Source organism: Archocentrus centrarchus, chromosome 9, assembly GCF_007364275.1.
Source record: "Archocentrus centrarchus isolate MPI-CPG fArcCen1 chromosome 9, fArcCen1, whole genome shotgun sequence".
Classification (NCBI taxonomy): Eukaryota; Metazoa; Chordata; class Actinopteri; order Cichliformes; family Cichlidae; genus Archocentrus; species Archocentrus centrarchus.
In genome coordinates this window covers 15,875,144-15,891,570 of record NC_044354.1, presented here as the reverse complement: position 1 = coordinate 15,891,570, position 16,427 = coordinate 15,875,144, and the positions used below count along the sequence as shown (strand labels likewise).

At 40.3% G+C, this 16,427-nt stretch overlaps 3 protein-coding genes across 4 annotated transcripts in view; 1 reads left to right on the top strand and 2 right to left on the bottom strand.

Moving 5' to 3' along the window:
• Positions 1-1,352: 1,352 nt before the first annotated feature.
• On the top strand, positions 1,353-3,498 carry LOC115785959 (uncharacterized). The gene is made up of 6 exons (XM_030737918.1): positions 1,353-1,527; positions 2,491-2,633; positions 2,737-2,804; positions 2,948-3,076; positions 3,185-3,280; positions 3,374-3,498. Exons 1-6 carry the CDS (start codon positions 1,417-1,419, stop codon positions 3,460-3,462), a joined length of 636 nt encoding a protein of 211 aa, XP_030593778.1. The 5' UTR covers positions 1,353-1,416; the 3' UTR covers positions 3,463-3,498.
• Positions 3,499-5,584: 2,086 nt separating this feature from the next.
• Positions 5,585-8,480, bottom strand: f2r (coagulation factor II (thrombin) receptor). The gene is made up of 2 exons (XM_030737916.1): positions 8,326-8,480; positions 5,585-7,287 (listed from the first exon to the last, which is right to left on the bottom strand). The coding sequence occupies exons 1-2, from the start codon at positions 8,390-8,392 to the stop codon at positions 6,080-6,082; spliced, it is 1,275 nt and encodes a 424-aa protein (XP_030593776.1). The 5' UTR covers positions 8,393-8,480; the 3' UTR covers positions 5,585-6,079.
• A 270-nt stretch (positions 8,481-8,750) lies between these two features.
• Positions 8,751-16,427, bottom strand: part of iqgap2 (IQ motif containing GTPase activating protein 2) — a 40,707-nt gene continuing 33,030 nt past the window's right edge. For both annotated transcript variants that reach the window (XM_030737378.1, XM_030737379.1), the window contains 12 exons: positions 16,225-16,365; positions 15,621-15,705; positions 15,245-15,477; positions 14,567-14,699; positions 13,493-13,595; positions 13,256-13,397; positions 12,338-12,425; positions 11,966-12,178; positions 11,675-11,835; positions 11,443-11,586; positions 10,252-10,360; positions 8,751-9,278 (listed from right to left, as the gene is read on the bottom strand). In XM_030737378.1, the coding sequence (XP_030593238.1) occupies positions 9,165-9,278; positions 10,252-10,360; positions 11,443-11,586; positions 11,675-11,835; positions 11,966-12,178; positions 12,338-12,425; positions 13,256-13,397; positions 13,493-13,595; positions 14,567-14,699; positions 15,245-15,477; positions 15,621-15,705; positions 16,225-16,365 (1,666 nt within the window). In that variant the 3' untranslated portion in view covers positions 8,751-9,164. The remainder of the gene's footprint in view (positions 9,279-10,251; positions 10,361-11,442; positions 11,587-11,674; positions 11,836-11,965; positions 12,179-12,337; positions 12,426-13,255; positions 13,398-13,492; positions 13,596-14,566; positions 14,700-15,244; positions 15,478-15,620; positions 15,706-16,224; positions 16,366-16,427) is intronic.

Here is a 16,427-nt window from a genome sequence, read left to right as displayed (position 1 = left end):
CCCTTGAACTCTGTCACCACTAAAAATACACACAAACATTGTGTGTACAGTTTCAAGATTCCCTAAAAGCACAGTTTTCCTTGATTTAAACCTACACTGGTGGATCTAAAATCTGCCTGTATAGATACACTGTACAAACATTTGTAGCAGCTGTCTAAAATATTTAAAATATTTACATTTTTGCGTCATCAAATGTCAGGTTAAAAGAATGACATTTAGGGTGTTGTCAAATCTTAATACAGGTCAAATTTGGCCCAAAGAGAATCTAAGGGTTAATCTGTAATATACCTAAGTTAATTACCACAAAAACAAAACAAAAGTACAATGCAATATACATTTATTATATTTACACGATTTAATAACTTTGAACATTCATGGGTTTCCAGTGTAGTTTGTAGAAACATTTTTACTGTTTTTAAAGTATTCTTAAAATACTGAAGTTTCTTTTGTGCAGAAATAGTCTTCTTTATGAAATGTGAGATATGAAGTAGAAAATATGAATACATTTATTAAGGAAATATATGATATGAAGGAGAAAAGAGACTGACACATGTAGATCAGGTTAGTTTATCCAGTTTCTAAAGCCTGTTCTCCCACAGTTTGTATCTATGCTAGTCTGTGTTTATCCCGCTGATGTGAATAGAGGACCCCACAGAGGTCCGAGGTCATTCGTTTGTCAGGTCTCCAGAGAAGGGGCTCAGTGTATCCCCTTTTTGGGAGTCGACCAAATCTGGAGAGACCTATACTAAAAATCCTCTCTCACAAAGACATGTTGAAAAAACAATTGAGGTGTGTGTGTGTGTGTGTGTGTGTGTGTGTGTGTGGGGGGGGGGGGGGGGGGGGGGGGGGGTGTTCTTTTTATTTTTATTTTGTGTGAGAGAGGCTGTACAAGGGGGTGCTCGCATCCTGAAAGATAGAGGTGTTATTCAAACTCTGCCAGCTGGCTATTATATAACAAGATAAATGGGACACAAGCCCCGACTGACTGGGTGCATTAAGTGAAAGCCTTCTTCACCAGAGGAAAGAAAAAAGAGAGAGCAAGCAGAGAGAGCGTACCATATTAATGTGACTCTATGAATCTGTTTACAGAGTCACATTATGGTGACAGAAAGCATTTCCTCATAACATACATCATTACATTGGTTTACAGTAAGTCATTATGGTTGGGTTTAGCATTAGTCAATATAATGTCCTGTGAAGTGATGGTGGACAGCTTTGTGTGTGTGTGTGTGTGTGTGTGTGTGTGTGTGTGTGTGTGTGTGTGTGTGTGTGTGTGTGTGTGTGTGTGTGTGTGTGTGTGTGTGTGGCCCAGCCCACTGTTACAAAACATGTCCCTCAGTTCCCTTTGAGGAGGTTCTAGCTGGCAGCAGGGTCCCTGACATTAGAGTTGCTCTCTGGCCGCCTGCTGTCTGGACCATGGCTGCACAGCAGGTAAAAGTTCTGTTGGCTCTCGCCTCCCTGGGTGTCGCATCTAAACCGGACTGTAAAGAGCTGGTTAAACCTCTGGTGCTGGACAGCCACAGCCCTGTGAGTATGAGCAATCATTTGTTATGAGCTAGTCATAACAGTGATGTGTGTTAATGTGACTTGAACAACTGAGTTTTATGTTATTGCTATTGAAATTTGAAACCGTGTGACTGAAAAGCCTCTAACGACATACAGCAAATGTTTCTGATGTCCTTGGAGTTTTAAAAAGTTTCAGTCGGTCATTAACAGTTAAAACAGCACTGGTGCAGCCACGTGCATCTTTTTTTACATTAGTGATCTTCAAGCACTTTCACTGTTCTCTGCACATTAATGAATATTGTAAGTGCACAACATTATTTGTCCTCTCCCAGAACTATTGCAATAGAGCAAAATTCTTTGATTATCGTGCAGAAAATCATGATTCACAAGTAAAACACTGAATAAAAAAAAAAAAATGTGTAGGTTCTCAGTCATCCAGATCATAGTAAGTTTAAGTTTTACCTCTCATCCAAAAGGCTTCTTCAGTTCTAAAGGTTAGGTTTTTAAAAATGTAAAATAAACAAATTTGGTGCAGTTGGGAAAGGAAAGTTCAACTTAAAGTTAGAAAAGACAAAAAAAAAAGTGTGTTTTAAGAAGTTATTGGGACTATATAAGGAGATCACTGGCTCTTATCTGCTCAATTATGTTTTTTTTAATTATTTTTTCTAATTTACATTTTTTTATTCATCTGCAAAGCATAAATAAACATATTTTTTTTTATCTTAGTGTAAAGGAGTCATCTTCCTCTGGGTTAATGTTAATGTTTTTATGGGGGCTCAAATGCAATGCCTGCAGTCACAACATAGTAAAACATTAATGTAATAAAATGAGTGAAGACATCTTTTTAAAACACTTTTTTAAATCCAGTCTCTCACAGAACGCTGTTTCCTTTTGAAAAAATAAAGTAAGATCATATCTAACCCAAATAGTGAAGCCATGAGAGTGAGTCATGTGGATTTCTTTTCTCTTTCTTTGTGGGGGAAGATATATGGAAAGTGGGTGCTTCACGTGGCATCCTGGGACGATCCGGCCCTGAAGCGCGACATACTGTCGGTGAACAGCTCCTGGGTGGATGTGTCAGCTTCCTCGGAGAGCGGAGTCATCACCATCTACTGGGCCGACCGCCTGTGAGGACACTGCAAAACAATCAGTCGTGAACATGCTGACATGTTTCAGTTGAGACTTTATGTTAAAGGGTTGATTCTGATTGTTGTTGTTATCTCGATACAGAAATGAAGATAAATGCCTCCAGGGTATAGCCAACGCCACCATCTCAGGAATGACAAGTCACACCACCTGTATGTGTCTCAGGCCATTCACTCTTATTGTTGCTCTGACTGTGAGGCGTGCAGCCTGACTGCATTACTAAAGCCTGCAGTTGGTTTCATTTCATCTCTGGGGGTTATAGTCAGCATTATGAGTGCCTCAAATGTTGTTACAGATAATATCAATGGTCACACCTCCTACCATGACGGGAAGTACTATGAGACCTGCAGCGACTGCCTCCTGTCCGAAGACACCACTCTCCTCCCCGACGGCAAGTCAAAGGGACGATACTTTTTCCTGTTTAGTAAGTCATTTTTCTAACCTCCATTGATTATTTTAGTAACAGCACACAGGTTAACATTTTTCTGATATTGCTTTAAATAACATCTCTCTGTTCCTGTCTCTTTAAAAGCACGGACCGGAGCTCTGGGGCCATCTGAGTTGGAGACCTTCAAGAAGCAGGCAGAATGTCTTAAATTCCTCCCAGAGTACCACTTCACAAGCACAGGTCAGCAGTCATTTAAGCTCCCCGTCGTCCCAGCATCCTGTGTGCTCACCAAAAAATAAACTGTCCCCATTTTGTGATTTTCTCTTATATCAGATCTGTGCCCTGATGAGAAGGCAATTGCGTCACCTGCTGTCCAGAGTACAGAGAACGAGCCACCTGAGATTAAGCCGAATACACAGTAACATAGAACACAGAGTCAGCACAGTCCCGTGAACACCCAAACAAATCCACCTTAAAATGTACTAAATAATCCTGCAATGTGATCTGCGTGTGCTGTCACATAATGTTGTGCTGCAGAATAACTTTTTAATACAGCATGTTGTCTTTCCAGTTAAGAAAAATCCGTCTAAATGCCCAATTTAAATCCATTTAGTGGTATTTGTATGTAACTAGTTCCCACTGGTTGTGTGTGGTAAATAAAAACGGCTCTAACTCTTTTCCTTCTGTGTTCTAGTCATTTATTTTCTGATCACCAACTCACTGCTGTTCCCCAAAGCCTCAACAAAGACTGTTGCTGAATAACATCAGTGTTAGGGGGAGAGAAAAGATGTTAAACTCTTAAACCGTCGCCACACGGAGTCCACAAAGCCCCACAGGGAAACATCCTTCATTCTACTGCAGAAAAGCTGCTTCAGGTCCTTTTTGAAAGATTTCAACAGTCCAAGACAAGATATGGCTCTTTGCCCGAGTTCATTCAGGAGCAATGGTGTGGGCAACAGAGGGCTATTGAGCTCGCCTTTCAATGCTGAGAAGAAGGGGGAGAAAAAAGAAGAAGAAAGCTGCATGCGTGGTCATTAGGAAACCTTCTCTGGTGCATTTGGGCATGTAGAAACCCCCTCCTCCTTTTCAGTATTTGCACTTGCACAACAAGTTTTTGTGAGAAGCCCCGAGGGAAAATGAATCAGTGTTAGAAGTTTTCTGTTGCAGGTTCGGCAAACATCCCTCTGGCTGACCATGGCTCTGCCTGTTTTTGCATTTCTGCTGGCTCTCACTTCCCTCAGTGCTGCCTCTGCACCTGACTGTAAGGAGCTGGTCAAACCTTTCATGCCAGAGGACCCCAACCAGGTAAGTCACAAATGTGTTTTTCTGTCTTTTGTACAACAGTTTATTTAAACATGTAAGGACCATTTTCCTAAAAAAAAGAAAAAAAAAGAAAGAAAAAAGAAGAAGCGGATACATGTATCTTTTTTTTTTTTTGCATTGAGGTGTTTGGAAAATGGATTTATGTCATGGGAGCTGGCGACCCCAAGCAGTACCACAGTGCACTGGAGTCTCTGAAAAGCTCCTGGATAGACTTGTCTCCCACTTCCAGTGATCATATTGTGACTTTACGATGGGGAGATTATTGCTTGTGAGTTTGCTGTTTAGGCTATTTCAATATGATAAGCAGGCTCATGTATGAGTCTTCTCTGTATTAGAAGAGAAACATTTAAGTTTAGTCACACCTTCTTGTTTCTCAGTAATCGGTGCATCTCAGGGGAGGCAAATGCAACCATCTCAGGAATTGCTACCACATTTCGCAGTAAGTGAACTACAGATCGATGAATTTATCTTTATACTAACAAGCAGTGACAAAAATATCCATAATAATAGATCTTATAATAAAGAGTTCTATATAATAACCCATCACTGTGCTTTGGAAGAAAATCTGTCAGACCACAAAGGACATATCCTGCAGACTTGCTCTGACTGCCTGCTGTGGACCGACACCTTTCGAAACGGGGGCGTCACTGGTAGATACATCCTGCAGTTCAGTAAGTCCTTCACTTCTCGGCACATTTAGCCTGGGATTTAAACCAGCGTGCTCGTTTTTAAATTCTCCCGTTGCTTTCAGCGAGGACAGGAAAAATAGATCCCAAAGATGTGGAAATTTTCAAGAAACAAGTTGGGTGCTTGAACTTCCCAGAGGACTACCACAGCTACGACAGCACAACAGGTCAGCAACTACTCAAAAAAAAACCTCCAGTCATAGATCTTTACCAGACACACCAACTCGCACAAACTGCCACAAGGTGGAAATGCTGCCCCGTGAAATGTCATATGTAACTGCACCATTCTTCATCCTGCTCCCATTTGTTTCTCTTCTTTTTTTCTGCCTGTTTCAGAGCTGTGTCCTGACAACAAGGAGAGCACACAGCAATAAAGAGGAGACGAAGAGACGAACGCAACAGCATCAAAAGAAAATACAGTGTTGATACTTGTTTTGACTGATGAATGCCACAACATCAAGCGATAAATGATTTGACCTCCTTTAAATGTTTACTCATAAAACCTTTAACAGCACTGAATCATGAAAATCATGTCAAAAGCAGTTTGTGTCTTAGCACAACGCAGTTATAACTACATCATGCATGATTTTTTTTTTTTTTTTTAGAGATTAAAACTGTTTTATTAACGAGCACTAACTGTAATATCCATAATTCACTGGAAACACATACGGTACAAATATTCAAAAGAAACTGTTTAAAAAAAACATTTTTTTGCTTTTCTTACTGTGGAACAAGTCCAACATATTCCACACTGTCAAAGTGATGTCAAAGTATATCTTAAGATAACAGAAGCTAACTGTTTGCATGTAAACACTGATCCAATATGCTTATTCTGGTACAAATAAATCCAGTGCTGCCACTGGACTCTTAACTTCTGCATCAAAGCAAGTTTCAAATTTCTTTTAATCCACCTTGTGCAGTTCTACATAACAGTTCGAGCAAAGAGTGAGTCTGAAGTAGTCTGTTATAGTGTGGATGCAGTTGAAAGTCTGAACAGTTTTTCAGTGCTACTCTTCACATGTCCGTTTACTCAAGCCATCAGCCTGCTGTAATGGCTCCCCATTTCAGTCGGAACACTCTCCATCTTGCATGATCTGCTGCTCTCTGTCAGTCCACTGGTTCCTGTGCTGCGCGTCTGTGTGCTGATTGCTCTCTTTCCCAGTCGCCTGCATCTTAACAGTGCTGCCACCTGCTTCTGGCACTGAGAGGAGCCGAAGTAATAGAGGACTGGATCCAGACAGCAGCTGATGCTGCCTATGCACATGGAGAGCAGGTATGCCTGGTAGGAATTGTCACTAGACTTGTGGGCCAGTTGACAGTAGTGTACCATGAGGATGATGTTGGTGGGGGTGAAGCAGACCACAAACACTAGCAGCACAACCACAGCCATAGCCACGGCACGGGTCTTCTTGGAGCGGTTCTCTATGTTGGCTTCTGTCAGAGCCTGAATGATGCGTACATAACAGACAACAGAGAATATAAAAGGGATGAAGAAGAACACAGAGGAGTAGATAGGGAAGAAGTAAATATAGTAAGATTGTAGCTTTCCTACATCCTGCACATCGTGGCATGTGGTGATGCCCAAAGATGATAAATGTAAGGTCTGTTCTGAGGTCAGGAGGGGGAGCACTCCTCCCAGGGATAAGAGCCACATAGTAGCACACACAACTGAAGCTGTCTGAGGGCTGCGCCACGTGAGAGAGTTCATGGGGTAAACCACAGCCAGGAAACGGTCAATGCTGATGCACATCACAAGCAGTATGGAGCAGTACATGTTGCAGTGGAAGGCTGCAGTGACGGCTCTGCACATGAAGGAGCCATAGATCCAGTTGTTGCCATGATAATGGTAGGCGATCTTAAAGGGGAGGAGCAGGCCGAACAGCAGGTCAGCACAGGCCAAGTTAAGCATGTAGATCACCGCCGGCTTCTTGGGACGGATGTGGCGTACGAACATCACCATGGCAACAAGGTTAAGGGGCACGCTGATGATGAAGACAAAGATGTAAATGGTTGGGATGAGACACGTGGCCAAGCCACCCTTGAGAAATGCTTTGGTTTCCTCTGAGACAAAATAGTGCTTCTGCGGATGACGGGGGTGCATGTGGTGTCTTTTAATGGGCTCCTGCACCGACTCTGAGCCAGAGCCCCCATCATCTATGTCTGACAGATCAATGTAGTCTGCTGGCTCTGAGACCTTTACAAGCTGGCCAGAAAAAGTCCGTGGGAGGGGCGTGGAGCCTTAAAAGAGACACAAAAACAAAAAAAACAAAACAAAAATGAAGCAGGATGTAGTTAAACTGAAGGGATGTACAGCACTCTGGACACATACACCCTAAAAGCAATCTACATTTGCATTAGGAGTAGTTTGGAAAAGCAGACTTTTGGTTTTATGTGATCAGATTGTTAAATTTGTCTGGGAGGTCCAACCTCATCCTAATGCCCCACTATTAAATTAGAAAGATGCACTGTAACCTACTTAAATAAACTGTCAGATAAATTCATTACATTCATCCTTATAGTCACGTGTTAAGGTTAGAGTCTCAGTTCCCACTGACCATTACTACAATTTAAATGAATATCAGATATATATAAAATATTAGTGGACTTTTAGTGCCAAAATATTAACAGAAACATCTAATTTAACTAGAAATGTTTTTTTTAAGAAAAAAAAATTACATGAATTATCTCTGGAATTCTGATATTTACACACGTCGTCCAGTTTGCTTTCAACTCCATTACGCCACACCATTTACCCCCAACAAAATCGAAATGAGCACCAAGGAAGTGACATCACCCACACCTCTTGAAGAGCACAGTGCACAGAAAGGAACATGTCGTTATATTATCTTCCTTTTATATATTTTTGTTGTTGTTGTCAGATCACCAAGTCGGTTATATGAATAAATTAAATGTTTAGGGAAAAAAAAAAAAACAAGTGCTGAAAATATCTGAATTTTATTATGTTCTAAATGTAGTAGAGATACCACTGTTTGCTGAATACTGCAACTATCAACCAAAAACTTGTCAATCCTGTTGCTATTAACCCTGCTGCGTTTTTTTTTTTTTTTTTTTTGTAACTGTAACTGGGTTGAATGATTAAAGGTGGTAAATACAGCCATTCCTTCATGCACAGTGTGATCTAGTTGAAGTAATTGCTTAAACAGATCCTACATTTATTTTTGGGGGGAGATACAAATTGAAACCCCAACAGAATGCAAGGCTGTGCAAACTGTAGTCATCATTGTCTTAAATGAAAGTTTAAGAAAAATTACTTACCATTTTCTGATGGGAATGCTGAGTTTGGAAGATAAAATACAAACAAGCCAATTAAAATGTGATTCATGGCTTTACTGTGTATCCTCCAAATGTGTTAACGGGAAAGTGGAAATGATCCGTTTGCCAGAGGAGTTGCTGAAGGATCAGTTTTTACAGACAGGAAACTCCACCTCCTCTTTTCTGTGCATTTCCTCCCATTTAACAGAAATACACTGATCAAGCATAACTATGACCATCTGCCTAATATTGCGTTGGTCCCTCTTTTGCTGCCAAATGTTGGATACTACTACGTGGAAGAAAATGAATGGATGCATAATGAGGAAAAGAAAGAGGTTTTAGATGTGCAATTTATTATCAACATTATTTTAGCATTAGAAGTCAATTATATAGCAACAACTACACATAAAAATACGTCAACTGTAGCTTTTAAAATGTTCAAATGTTTTATTAATTAAAATAACTTTCTTTAAATTCTTTAATTAAAAAGGCACTTTAGTATTACATACAGCGATGTAAGACAGCTGGAAGTTGCTGCATTGTTCCATTTCTGAAATAAGACCCATAGCCTTCAGGTTTCTCAACAAGCCTCCTCACATCTTTAACACATGGAAGTGACCACCACTACAGTTCAATTCTTAAAAATACATTACATTTACAATCACCATGTGGAAAGATACAGCAATATAAAGTGGACGATAACATTTCATTTTGGTGTGATCCATCAAATTATAAGCAGTGGAAACAAAACTCGACACCATGTGATGTTTCGTGTTCTACAAACAGTTCTGTCAAAAGGCACAACCGGGTTTCTCCCACCGCCGTTTCTCGCTCTCTTTTTTTCATTTTCCATAGAACTTCTTGTTCAGGAGGAAGATGAGTAAATTGACGTTCACTTTAGCTTTGTCAAACATTTTCATGACAGCCACGCCTTCGTACTGCAGCTGAAGGAGATCCTGCCAACATCAAACAAACCGGCTTGTTAACGTGCTGTTGCTGCAGATACGGCACACACATTTTAGTTTAGCCTGGGCTAGGGGTGTGCAATATTGACAAAAAATAATATCTCGATATTTTCTGTAATTTTTTCAATAACGATAATAAACGATATTTTGCATTATTTAAAAATGTGTTCATACAAGAAGTGCAAGCTGGTAAAATATAAGACTTAAATCAGTGTTTTTGTTAACTTATTTTATTTAACCTTTATTTAACCAGGAAAAACACATTGAGATTAATGTCTCTTTTTCAAAAGTGTCCTGGGCATGACAAATGTAAATAGAAAAAACTTCAGCAAGTTTTTCAAAAGCAATCGCTCAATACGGAAGACTTGACAGAAAGAAAAAAAAGTTTGCTGAGCGTGTTTTGCCAGACACCTTAACTGATTTAGGTTTGGTTTAACAGCGGGTTCCCTAAACTTTTCATAGTCCTCATAATCGCTGATGATGGAACAGGTTAGTTGTCGAGCTGTCTGCTTTCTTTTTCTGCAAACTGCAAACCACCTCCTCGCCTAGGAATTAAGGCGGTAGATTGCGAGGTTGGCGATGTCTGAATTTCAGCCTATACTAAAGCATAAAGTAGTGAACGCGTAGAGCCGAGGGGTTTGATTGTTTTTTTCCTCATTAGTATACTGAATGTCAGCTTGCACATTGTTAACACGGAAATTGCGATATTATCGTAGACAATATATATCGCACACCCCTAGCCTGGGCTGTTCTGTAAAGCCACATTCACACACTGCCCACTGTTTATCTGATTATTTTTTTCATATTAAATACATCATTAAGCTCTTACTAAAGTCAGACTTGGACAGTACTGGCCTACTTCCATAATTCCTGCCAGTAAGTCCATAGAAAAGAACAGGAAATTTAATAATTTGTCACCAAGGTTGAATGTTGGCAAGTGAGCTTCCTGAAGGGAAATGTTTACCTGGAAATGAAGCTGGACTTTTTCCATCTCAACCCCCATAAACCTGGCTTTCACCTCAAAGTCTCCAACTTCCTCAGTGGGAGAAATGTCAAACATAACATTTTTGAACCTGAGAGATAACAGAAACAATAAGAGTGAGAACACAGGACACACAAGGGGACAGGAAAGTCTGAAATTATAGCTGACACTCCCAATGAGACTTGAACTCTGTGTTATTAGCTGATTAGTCTAAATGTTAAGTATCTTCATACGTTTTGCCATTTAGACACAGCTGTTCTTCCTATCTGACACAGCCTGGGTAAAGAGTTATGGTAATGACTGTAAGACGGGCCACACAAAGACATCATCATACTGAGTAATACTAGTCTATAGTCTATAATGCTTCAATGGCCGCTTTGACAGACTGAATACAGACACTGCCATCAAACCCCTGCCACCACCAGTGCTCAACCTCACTAATCTGAATAACAGACCCCAAAATGTCAGACTGGGCAACTAAAGGCTGAGTCCCATTTTATACGCCTCATTTACCCATGACTGCATAGCCACCCATGTGTCCAACATTATCATTACATTTGTGAATGACACCAAAGCTGTAGTCCAGATACAATGACATTGAGGCAGCCTATAGAGCAGAGATCCAACATTTGCTGACATGGTGCTCTAACAACAATATTAACCTTAATGTTAAAAAGATCAAAAACTGATGGTGGATTGCAGGAAGTCCAACAAAGGTAGACACAACCTCATATTCATAAATGGTGCTGAAGTTGAGCATTGAGCAGGTAACAAGCTTTAAGTTCCTTGGTGTCATTGATTACATGGTCTCTAAATATCTCATCTCTGATAAAGAAGATCCAACAATGCCTCCACTTTCTGAGAAGGTTAAAAAGGGCCCATGTGACACAAAAACAGGTTGCTACTTTCTATTGCTGGTCTGTACAAAGCATTATAACATCATGGATAACAGTGTGGTAGAGTAGCTGCACTATGGCTGACCAAGGGGCCCAGCTATCTGTCAAAAGCATCTACCTAATATGCTGCATCTGGCATAGACATAACGTCACCCGTGACCCCGCGCACCCTCGCAATAGTCTGTTTGATCCCCTGCCAAGTAGGAAATGTGTCTCAGTGTCTCAGCGCTTGCATTACAAGACTTTGACAGAGCAAGAGGTGAACAACTGAACTCACTGGTTTGTCTGAAGGCCCTCTATCTCCAGAATGACTCCCTTCTCATGCAGTTTTGCTGCAGTGTACTTCAGAGACTGGGGCTTCCACTTCTTACTGCCCTTATCATCTCCTTTGCCGTCCAGTTTTATAGATCTGCGCGAATTCCTGGACCACACAAATGCACAGGGGGACATGCGTCATGTAAAAGCACAAGATACCAATCAATCATCAACTCAATTAAGATACAACTCACTTCCGGTTCAGGTTATCCAGGCAAGTCTTTATGTAGGCATCATAGTAGTTCATCTGGTCCTGGTAGAAGGCAGTTTTTGAATTGAGTGCTGTCAGTGTCTGCTGGAGCTTCACAAGCTCGGCCTTCCTCCTCTGTCTGTAGCGTCTTTGGTAGCGGATGTCCTGAAAAGAAGAAAAAAAAAAAATTTAAATGCAGGTTTTAGGTGCATTTCACAAATTCAGAACCTGAACAGACTTTGAAGTTAGCACTGAAAATCCACATCTTTACTGGGGAAAAAAGCTCCTTATAAACCTTTGATATGTCATTGATGAGGTCCTGGTATTTGTTACTCGCAGTGACAAGGCCAGCCTGCTCCAGGTTACGAAGGTTCCTAAGAATCTTCCTCTTCTTCTGCTCGAGCGGTAGCTGACTGTCCTCAAATACCGCCGGGCTGCTCTTCAGACCCTCCGGTGTTTGGGCATCTTGGACAGCCCTGCGCTGTACAATCTTAGTATGCTCTGACTCCTTCAGAAATCAGTCATATATGAAGTAAAACAATTAGTAAGTACAATATGATGCAAAGAAAGTAAAATAAAAAATTTAATGCATATAACTCCTGTGATGAAATTAGCTGATGGGTACAGTATATAGAGAAGGAAAAACAAGGTGTGAAAAATATATTACCTGTGTTGCGGTGGCTGGGGTCTCAAGAATTTCAGGCAACGCCTCTCCATGTTGGATCCGAATCACATCCACAATTAGTTTTTTTGTCCTGATGCACACACACAGATCAGCTGTGAGATGTGGGTCTCTCTTTTGCTTTATTTCAGGTCACCAAAGCCAAAAATATGAGGTTACATTTATCTAACTTACTGGTGGCTGGTAACCAGATATGTAATTGACGGCTACCACTAAGTATAATGTCTCAGCAGAAATGAATAAGAGTTTCCACCTTTAACCAGAAAACCTAAAGAAATAATAAATATCACTAGAACACACACACCAACATTTTATTCTAACACTCTCTTTTAACTTTAACTTCTGGCTCTATAGGGACTGTTATGTATGATAAATGCATCAGTATAGGCCAAAAATGTTTATCCCCATCAATAAAATTATATACATTATCCAAAGGAGCGATAGTTTGACTGCCAAACCATTATTAGTATTGCATGAAAATACAAACAAATTTAGATAGCACATTTTCTGCACCATCATTTGTTGCATTAACCGAGAACTGTGTCAGAAAACAAGGACGAGACCAGCACTGCGTTGGAGGCAAGATAAGCCAGACTACAAAACCCCTTCCTTTGGAACAGGATATGATTAGAAGAACAGGAAAAACAACAAAGATATGCAACTGAATGATAGCCACAAAGAAACACGCAATGTGTCAAGAAGGATTAAGTGCAGTGCATCATACAGCAGTTGTAGCAATCCCAAACTCTATATTGAGAACTTCTGAATAAGTGTGATTCAGTGTCAAAGTGTTGCATCCAATACCCATTACAGGGCCAAACACCTGAATCCTGAGCATTAAAGTGTGTTATTGGACACACAGGCTTTGCTGTTTTGCTCGGCGTCCTCTAGCGACAACCTTACTTTGTACTGAGAGTCTTCAAGTCTCTGTCATCTCCTTCCAGCAGCTCAAACTTGCTGGTCAGAGTGAGGGAGATCTCAGTCTTCGCCAGCTGGCTCAGAGCACTCTCTCTGTTTGGATCATCTGGGTCAACAGCTCCTTCACCTGAAATACAGCAGCACAGATTATACAATGATTTCATTTCAGTCAACCGATGATTAACTTGAGATTAATCAAAATAAAAGTTTACTTGACCGTACCGAGCAATGTCTCTACATCGGGCACGTCTCCGAGGTCCTGCAGGAGCTCATGCAGCAAGTCATTGCGGTCTGGAGATATGGCCTCCAGATGCTCCAAAAGCAGCTGAACAAATACACATTTGATTGATCATATTAAAAGTTTAAATGTTCACAGTAAAATTAGTCATTGAACATACTGTGACATTGACATGAACCTTGATAGATTTACCCACAAACAAGCAGCAGAACCAGTTTCTAGCAAACAGCTCTTTTGGTCCTCTTGCATAAACTCTTGGATAATTTTATTAGTTATTATCAGTGCTTTAATACATATTACAAGTATGAAATACTCACTATGTATGGCTCATAACACCCAGCTCAGGCCTACGGTACATATAAAACAATAGATCTATTTGTAGGTAAAAACTATGTCCCCTTCTCAGCTGTGCTTTTGTTTTTTTGAACTACTGTAGTGTAAGAAACAAAATTTTAAGGAACATCCATCATCTTCATTTATACAGAAGACAAGAGGACACAGCTGGCTAGAGCCTACTGACACCATCACCACTACCCCCCTTTCCAAGGAAGTGTTCTGGAAATAACGAAAGGAAACAGGATGTCAAGTCAGTTAAGTGGTGATGATGATAAAGGGACAATAGAATATATATATAACAAAAGGACAGTGAGAAATGTAACTTTAACTAGTATGTCTATTTTCAGGTGTATGTGAGATGGTGAGCTAAGAATAGGAGCTGTATTAAAAGAACATTAAAGAAGAAATCTTCAAATTTGACTTGGTGTGAACAAAATCTAAAACCCCACTAAATCTAATATGAGTGGAATATTTGTAATAGTATTACTGCTACTAGAAAAAGTAAGAAATAAATTAGTCAAAAAAAATTTTATGTAAATTTAGGTTTCCAACACAAATTTGGAGGATGTACGAGCATGCAAGAGAGGAGCATGGAGACACAGGATAAATCATTTAAGCATGAATCATAATGTGGGGATTTTGTAGGCTGAGTCACTTAAATTATATCCTCAGTAGGTGTCATACATTTGTAGAAATCATTTTATTATTTTGCTTCAGTTTACCGAGTGTGTGTTGATGATCTCCTCTATTGATATGTAGATGATGGGTTTGCTTAAGGTCACCATATCAGAGTATTCATCAATATTAAACTTCTCCTCGGGTTCGGGAACGTCGCATGCTGACTGGAAAAATAACCTGGACAGAAAGCAGTTGTTAGCAGTTCTCTGTCTTTGAGAGCATAAACAAGAATCTCACTGAAGTTTTATCAAATTGCTTAACTTCCTGTGATGTGCTGGGTACTTTTCCCTCAGCAAGGTTAACAGTTCATACTGACCTTTTCCAGTAAATGGAGTGTGATTTATCTGGATTTTCAGTAATGATGAGTCAGACACAAAGTGAGGCAGATAACAGAACATAGCGGCCCACCCTCTCTCATTTAGTTTGTTCAAGTCAGTCTGGAATTCAATTGATTTTGCAGACACACATCTCCAAACTGCTGATACAGCACATTAGGCTGCGTCTACTGCCAGGATTGCCTCTGCTCCCACCATGTCAGCTTAACTTCCTTAGCAAAACATGTTCTTCAACTGGGTTTACCACTCTTTGTTATTGGAAAGAAAATTCTTCTTCCTCTATTTCACTTTTATCATGTTGTATTTGATCAAAAGCTCATCATATTATCAATGCTAGACAAATCAAAGCACAGATTTGTGCTAGCTATTCCATTTCGTCTTTCTTACCTAAACTTCTCATATGTCTGCGATATGTAGTTGTTCATCGGTGTCATATGTGCATTCTCGCCCTCAAACAGCTTATTGGCAGCAGCGTGCTGGAGCATCTTTGCCACCGATCCCAGGTTACGACGCTGGTCTTGATGAAGCTGCCCTCCTGCTGACATGTCGATGATGTCAAAGCCATCAGGGGCCACAATGGCCGGGTTCATGTAGCGGTAGTACAGCAGGTTGCCTACAATCTGATATATAAAAATGACACTTCACCTCAGCATAATCATGATAATAAAATTCAGACAAAACCATGCATGACTATGAAAAATACACATACACACACACACACACACACACACACACACACACACACACACACACACCCTTATACCTTCAACAGCTCATCTTCTGAGGCATCTGGAAACCTTTCATGGAGGCTGTTCTTCAGAACTTTAGCTATGTATCTCATGCCATAACTACATGCAAAACACAAAGCATTGATGGGACATGAAGCACAAAACAACATGCATCCATATACTACCTGGCAAAAACAAGCTCATAATAAGGAATGTATTTGATGCGTCAATATCTGCATTAATGACTGCAACTATTGATGGTTTTCAGTGTGTTTTTACTTTTTCATTAGCAATTTAAATGCTATCGCAGCACCATCTAGTGGTACTGTATATACACTCGAGACTGTGAAGATTGTACTGTGTGTGACAGGAGTCCTGCCAAAGTAACCCAGTTTTGTGACTGGAACATAAATGTCAAACAACTGGCCAGATGAGTGCTTGCACCACAGCAAAAATGAATGACAAATGCTTAACGGGAGACAAGAAAATAACCTAAAACTAAAATCATAGCATGAAAGAGGACATTTAAACAGTTCAATACAAAAAAGGAAAATACAGGGAACTAACCAACAGGGGAAACTTGTCACAGAGCACACAAAGGAAATTGGACATTGACACTTCACAGCTCCTAAAACTTACGGGAGATTATCCAGTGAGGACACAATGGAGTTCAAGACCTTATCTGTAGCAGAACGCAGTGCCTGACTGGATGCCTGCAGCCTGTTGCGTACTTCCTCATGTGACATGGCCTGCTCAGGAGTCACTTCATAAGGCAGCTTGCTGAGGGGCAGCAGAAGTATGCATGTGTGAAGTTCACTGCTTTCAATTGACTGACATGAATT